General features: G+C 34.1%; 1 protein-coding gene across 1 annotated transcript in view; it reads right to left on the bottom strand.

Moving 5' to 3' along the window:
- LOC106464858 (transmembrane protease serine 9-like) overlaps positions 1-7,085 on the bottom strand; it is an 83,854-nt gene that overhangs the window by 73,148 nt on the left and 3,621 nt on the right. The window contains 4 exon segments of the mRNA XM_022392653.1: positions 1,211-1,365; positions 5,576-5,844; positions 6,884-6,957; positions 6,960-6,986. Of these exon segments, the coding sequence (XP_022248361.1) occupies positions 1,211-1,365; positions 5,576-5,844; positions 6,884-6,957; positions 6,960-6,986 (525 nt within the window).

The following is a 7,085-nucleotide window of genomic DNA, read 5'->3' as shown; positions in this document are numbered from 1 at the left end:
GTATTTTATGTCATGTCACTTGGCAACAAAAGTATAACCTAATATTGTTGTTAGTCTATGTACTGAAAGTATAAAATGAAATGTATAGCCAAAAAAACTAGAAAAATATTTGTTGATTTCTTAATTTAGAGTCTCCGTTGATTAAAGAGGCTTGTATTTTTATTTAAAACGTTGGTGATATAACAGAAAATAGCTTTATTCAGAAACGATTTAAATTTAAAATTGAATCGCTATTTTTACTTTTACGATAAACTTTATGCACTTGGCTCTAGGCTTGATGATCCCACACTACGTCTTTACTTAAGGCTTATCATACCAACTCTCACTACACTTATAAGGTTTCACGGTACCCCCTCACGGCCTCCTTGCATCTCCATCACTAAAATCGTAATGGGCAGACAGTAATCAAACTATTTTATCTGGATAAATGCATTTTGGCTTTTATGGCTCCTCCTATTTCGAGAAATTAAGCGTGACGTAATGGGTTAGATTATAATATTAGCGAGAAATAATTCTAGAAATGTTAGTTAATAACTTTCTGAATTGCACATTTTGCTTTAAGCAATAGTATGTATATATATATATTACATGAAACGGTTAATTGTGTGTGCGTGTGCATTTGATGGGACTTTCCTACTTTAATGTTCTAATTGATTGGCATAAGTAACTCGCTCAGCTCTTGGGTTGAAATATTTGTTCTTCATATGAGGATGAGAGTTAATATTTTTTAGCATATGAATTTTGTTTTAAGGTCATTATGTACACGACAGCCTAATAATTTCATAATATTTTACGTAATTTAGCTGCCCATCTCCGTTTCAACTTATAAATGAAAAGTCTATAGAGGGAGAAACATAAAGCACAAGACAGTAATTAAAATCTAAAAAAAAAATGATCAAATTAGAAAAATTTTATGCTCTGCTGAACATATTTTGTCAAATAATTACAATGCACTAAATTTTTTTGGATGCGACTTTTCCAATGCAGAAGATATCAGCCTGATTTACAGTCTTGTTGTTTGGGGTTACCATAGGAATGTATGACCTTTAGCAGAGATTAAAATCAAGTCAATAGATGTCGCTATATTGGCTGCTATTGTGGTGCAAGTGGACTCAAATTTCGAGAATGACTTCCTGAAGTTTTCGTTACGTGTTTAGCTGAAGTATATTTTTAAATAAATGTATTTTTTTACTGTTAACGATTAACTGACCTCACAGGAATCCACGTTACCGTCAGATTGTCCTGCGCAGATGAAGATTTCGGGGATGTCTTCAATGTAGCCTGCTCGTTTGTACATATCCATGCATACCTTGTTTGTTATAACCGGTACCTTGACATTTTGAAGGATTTTCGGTAGAGGGCCGTCTAATGAAACATTGTTGTGAATTAAATATTACTAGAAAAACATGGTGACATACATACATCCTTAAAAAACAACAACAATAAAAAACTAATTTTAATGGGTGGCCATTACAGTCAGTACAAATTAAAAGGTTACCAAAATTCGAAACTTTATCAGCAAAGAGCGTCACATGGTGGAATATTAAGACATTATTTTTTTATTTACTTTGTTCTCCAGAATGTCGTCTTTTCAATTTAGCTGGTTAAAAACGTTAATTAAGATGTTTGCTAAATATATTATCCTAACTTATCTCTTATAATAAAAAAACGCCTTTAAAAACCGCATGGTATCTGAAAATCAAAGGAGGAAGAGCGCTAAATATATATATAATTAATTTTCATTAACAAATAAAGTACCAAAAGTCCAACACATTACAAGAAACACTTGTTAACAGTGTGCGACAACAACAATATGATAAAACAAAGTTTTCAATTTCATTTCGCAGGATTCCTCCAGCGGATATTAAGTGTAAGACCCCATAATACAAGAAAGAAAAAAATATCTTAAAGAGGTTATCTTAACCTTAAAATGATATCGATGAGAGGACCGTATCGGCTTTCTAAACACAATTTCTTAAATTATTCATGCACCAAATTAATGGGGTCTATAATTTTGTTCTTTACAAGGTCCCTACTAAAATACGAGGCAAACAAAAACAAATAAAAAAATACCCATCAATATTGCGATTAATCTCATTAAATCATTCTGGAAATTTATGAGTAAAACAAAGAAGAATAGGTTATAATAAGTCAATTACACCACAATTACAATATTTAGTGCCTTTTGCCCAATACTAGAGGTCATTAGGCTGGCTGTGATACGATAGATATAACGATGGTGTAATTGCTAGTAATATCATAATTTTTCACGAACTACAACTGTTATGGTGTGAATTAGATTGAGTAAGTGAAGAGTAATTATTATAAGTGTTATTCAATTCATTTACAAATCAGATTTTTAGGTTAAGAATGAATAGCAAAATATTCTTTTAATTTTAACAACAATTATTTATTTATTATTGCTTTATTTGAATTAACATTCTGCAGAACTGGCAAACCGGCAAGATAACCTCTTTGTTTTCGAAGCGTGTCAAGCAACCACAGGGTCAACGGAGAAAACTACATTAATAATATGTTGTGGTCTCTACTTATTTTACAAAAAAAAAATATTTGTTATATAACAGATTTTTCTTAGTTGTTTACACTACAGGAGAAAAACATAAAGTTATTAAATATAATGGAATATGTGAGCCTCACCAGTAGTGAACATTGTGGAAAAAAGAGGAATATGTGAGCCTCCCCAGTAGTGAACATTGTGAATATATATATATATATAATGGAATATGTAAGCCTCACCAGTAGTGAACATTGTGAAAAGAAAGGAATATGTGAGCCTCACCAGTCATGAACATTGTGGAAAAAAAAAGAGGAATATGTGAGCCTCACCAGTCATGAACATTGTGAGGAAAAAAAGAGGAATATGTGAGCCTCACCAGTCATGAACATTGTGGAAAAAAGAGGAATATGTGAGCCTCCCCAGTAGTGAACATTGTGAAAAAAAAAGAGGTATGTTTTTAGCGGATGGGTTCAATTCAGCTTCATTTGACTATAATATCGAAACTGAAAGATCTTACTTGTTAAATATTACCATGTATAGCGTGATTTAAATCTGAAACTTTTCGCATTACAGGTGAGTGAGTGAGTGTTCCACAAACTGAGATAATTGGTATTCCTTTAGCAATTGCTAGTAAGGCACTTCTTTTACAACAAACTATACATTATTCTACTGTCACAAAGAAGGCTTCTGGTTGGGTGCCAGTTTATCTATGGTATCTGTATGTCATTTCTTCGGTTTGGTATCGAACCCTAGACCTTCATGAATGCCAGATAAGAGCTCTACCTACTGAGCCGAAGGGTTAACCCCTAGCACTTGCTAGTAAGGTATTTTTAACAACTCAAATTACTACACCTATAATATCCAGATGTAAAGAACAAAGAACATATGATGAATATTACAATTTTCTCTCTGGTAATAATACTTTAGAATCGTGCTGCTCATATTGCTGTTTGTACAAGTAATAAATAACATTTTGTAAATGTAGAACAAGAATATAGGAGAGATATAGATATACATAGATCATCCCTACATGACTTCCAGTATTAAAATTTAATGTTACACTGTAAAATACACGAGTACAAAATGGTTACCAGGTCGGTAAATTCGACCGACCTCGTAGCGAGAGTCTGTAATAATCAAAACATGTTTCGACTCAACTTGGTTTTCCTTGTACGTTAGTCCTAGGTTCACAGTTACACCACATTGATGCTTATCCTGAAATGACCATGATATTATGATAAACAAACTGCCCACCAACAGTCAGAAGTATACAACTTTCAACTGCAGTAATATTAAAGTGAAGTATGCATTTGACAGTGTAACATTACATTTCTGATATTGAAAGTCATGTACAGATGATCTATGTATAGCTGTATCATCCCTATATTCTTATTTGCATTCTTTTTGACACTGCCATCCCTACATCACTTTACATTTACAAAATATTTTTATTACGTTTTTGTGACGCTGTTTCCCCTGACTGAAGGTTAGGGTATTCTATGAATGTGTGTAATAGAATGTAATATTTTGTGTATTGATTTTTTTCACTCCTTCACTTCATATATAATATAGGGGTTGGCTTCCTAAAGATATGTTACAGTCATTTAATGTTCATCTATTATTTGCTGGTAATTCCCGTTTCACCCTGTACTTAAGATTTTTAAAGGAACACCAGGTTTCCTTAAGAAAGCTGCCTACAAGGAGTAATGATAGTATAGTTTACACAAGAATTGTGATTTAAAAAAAATTACTACTAGTTATTACGACTAAGCGATGAATCGTGCACTGTCAAGAAACCCATAGAGTGGATTTAGGTTTAAACTAACATTAGTGATAAAGTAGTTGTAGAGTTATCTCAACTGAAACAAGAAGAAGAAAGATGAATAATTTGGTGGGTTGGTCACTTTCTGGTGTGGTATTGTTACGACAGCGGAAGTCACGTGACGCTGCTGAGCGTTTGACGCTGGTAGCGTGCGTGAAATTTCTCGAATGATCATGAATGATCGGGGAAGCCCGAGTATATTCGAGACGTCCTTTCTTTAATATATAAGCTTGGCAGAGAAGCCAGCGATAGATAGATAATTAAAGAAGCGAACAGTAGTGACGGTAAATAAAGTGTGTGTTTTGTACTCGTCGAGAGTGAAGTTATCGAGATTGTGAATCGCTGTGATTTATAGCGTGTATTATAAAATTAGTTAAGTTTTAAGTGACGAGAAACGTATTGATTGTGAAATTACTGTGTGCTAAAATTTTGCATCGAGAAAGAATAAACTGGTTTAATCAAGAAAGGACTTATATCGCTGAAGTTCCTCTGAAATAATTTCTTCCGGAAATTAACAAACAAGCAGATACGCAACAGTATCTTAGCGATGGTTTATTGCTTTGTTTTTTTGGGCTTGTTGGGTAAAGAAACAAATGAAAATGAGTGGCAATCATATTTTAAAGTAAAACCCTCTGTAACTGTTGATGTTTTAGCGTGCATATTTGTATTATGCCTATTGAGTACCTTGGACATCCTTACATATATAGTCTATTGACTGTATAATAACTAACACTGACAATTAATCCTAGTTACTCTGACAGTACAGTAGGGCACACTAAAACCTCGAACTGGAACAGAATTAAAATCCGGAATTTCACGGAAGGTTTTTCTATTACACAATAAATAAAATTAATTCCAAGAAGATTAAGCTAATCTAAGAATAACCGATAAACAAGCATAATAAAATCAGTTTTAGTATAACGTAATCATTAATAGATACAACAGGTATAATTAAATACTTTTTGAAAAGTTCAGAACAGACACATCTTTTCGCAACAAACTGAGGTAAAATATTTTTAACTTTTAATGAAATATGTCTAGGTCCACTGCAATATATGGATTAAAGGGTTCTCTTTAGTAACCATAGTGTGCATTTTATGTTCCACGTTGTAGTATATCTCCAATTAAAAGTTCCAATTAACTGTGGGCCCTCAAAAGTCACAAAAAAAACCAAAAACTTTCGCAACGCTTTATTTATTTATTTTGTACGAGAAAGTGCAACGTTTGCTTCTCACCTTCATGTAGTCTACCCCAACCAGTCACAGTGGCATAGTGGCCAACATATTGGTTATTTTCTGAAGGAATACAGATAGGAAGAATGTTTCTCTGGAACTTTACGGGTTCGTAAAACCGCAGCAAGGCAATGTCGTATTCAAACGAGGCCCTGTCAAACTTGGGATGAGCAGCAACTAGCTGGACTCGTCGTTCCACGTAGTTGAGAGGTTCACTTTCCGCGCTAATATCGTACTCGCCTAGCCGAAGGAGTAACTGAGACGATGGGACACTGTAGGAAATGACAATATCAACTGTAAAGAACCGTTATTAGAGTACAGATAACTTGAAACTACAATACAGTACTAAGTGATCAACTCAAGGAAGGCTCTCAACAATAAATTATACTAAATATATAAAGACAGTTGTATTCCTAAGTCTCATACTTAATTTTTATAAGGTCGACCAAACGTTAGTTTTCCCCACAATTAAATCTCTTCTATGGCTCTGGGACAACTAACTGTTGTTGGACCATCCTGTACATTTCTCTTCCATAGCTCTGGGACAAATAACTGTTGTTGGACCATCCTGTACATATCTCTTCCATAGCTCTGGGACAAATAACTGTTGTTAGATCATCCTGTACATTGAAGATATTGGCTTCAAAATTAACTTATGCTTCTTCGCAAACTTATTAATCACATCCAAAGTATATCTTTGTTTTGAATTTCGCGCAAAGCTACATGAGGGCTATCTGCGCTAGCAGTCCCTAATTTAGCAGTAAAAGACTAGAGGGAAGGCAGCTAGTCATCACCACCCACCGCCAACTCTTAGACTACTCTTTTGCCAACGAATAGTGGGATTGACCGTCACATTATAACGCCCCCACGGCTGAAAGGGCGAGCACGTTTGGTAGGATTGGGATTCGAACCCGCTACCCTCAGACTGCAAGTCGAGCGCCCTAACCACCTGACCCACATCTAAAGTAAGAACTTTATAGATATCTAGTAAAAACACAATAAAGGCATATTAGCTATGGTTTGTAAGATTGTAGATTTAATAACAACAAGATGATAAGTTGAAATGGAAGGAAAATAAGACCACATAGCCGAGTGAAAACCACTTTAATACTACGAATTTATTCACAACACTTTAAGACAAATCCCACCAAGAAGAGAAATAGTTAACACTGTGGTGGTGAACCTGAAGAGTAAGCGAAACACACATGCGTGGTTTGCAGAGTGAATTATTTCGGGCCTCTTTCCTAGAACGTCAATTAAAGTAATTATTTTTTATATCCTAATTTCTCATAGGCTTAAACAAAAACTTACTTTTCCACACAGTGTGCTGCAGTAATCGCCCAGAATTCATTAAGTAAAGCAGCTCCACATTTGTGAAGAAAATCAAATTTTTTTTCCACTGTCGAAGGGATATCTAAAAAAAAAATACAACAACAACACACACACACATAAAAGATCTGAAGGAGTAATATTATTAATTGTATTAATTATTCTGATAAAAATATTAGAAAAT

This window comes from Limulus polyphemus, unplaced genomic scaffold (genome assembly GCF_000517525.1).
Source record: "Limulus polyphemus unplaced genomic scaffold, Limulus_polyphemus-2.1.2 Scaffold1762, whole genome shotgun sequence".
Classification (NCBI taxonomy): domain Eukaryota; kingdom Metazoa; phylum Arthropoda; class Merostomata; order Xiphosura; family Limulidae; genus Limulus; species Limulus polyphemus.
This window is presented reverse-complemented; position numbering and strand designations above follow the sequence as displayed.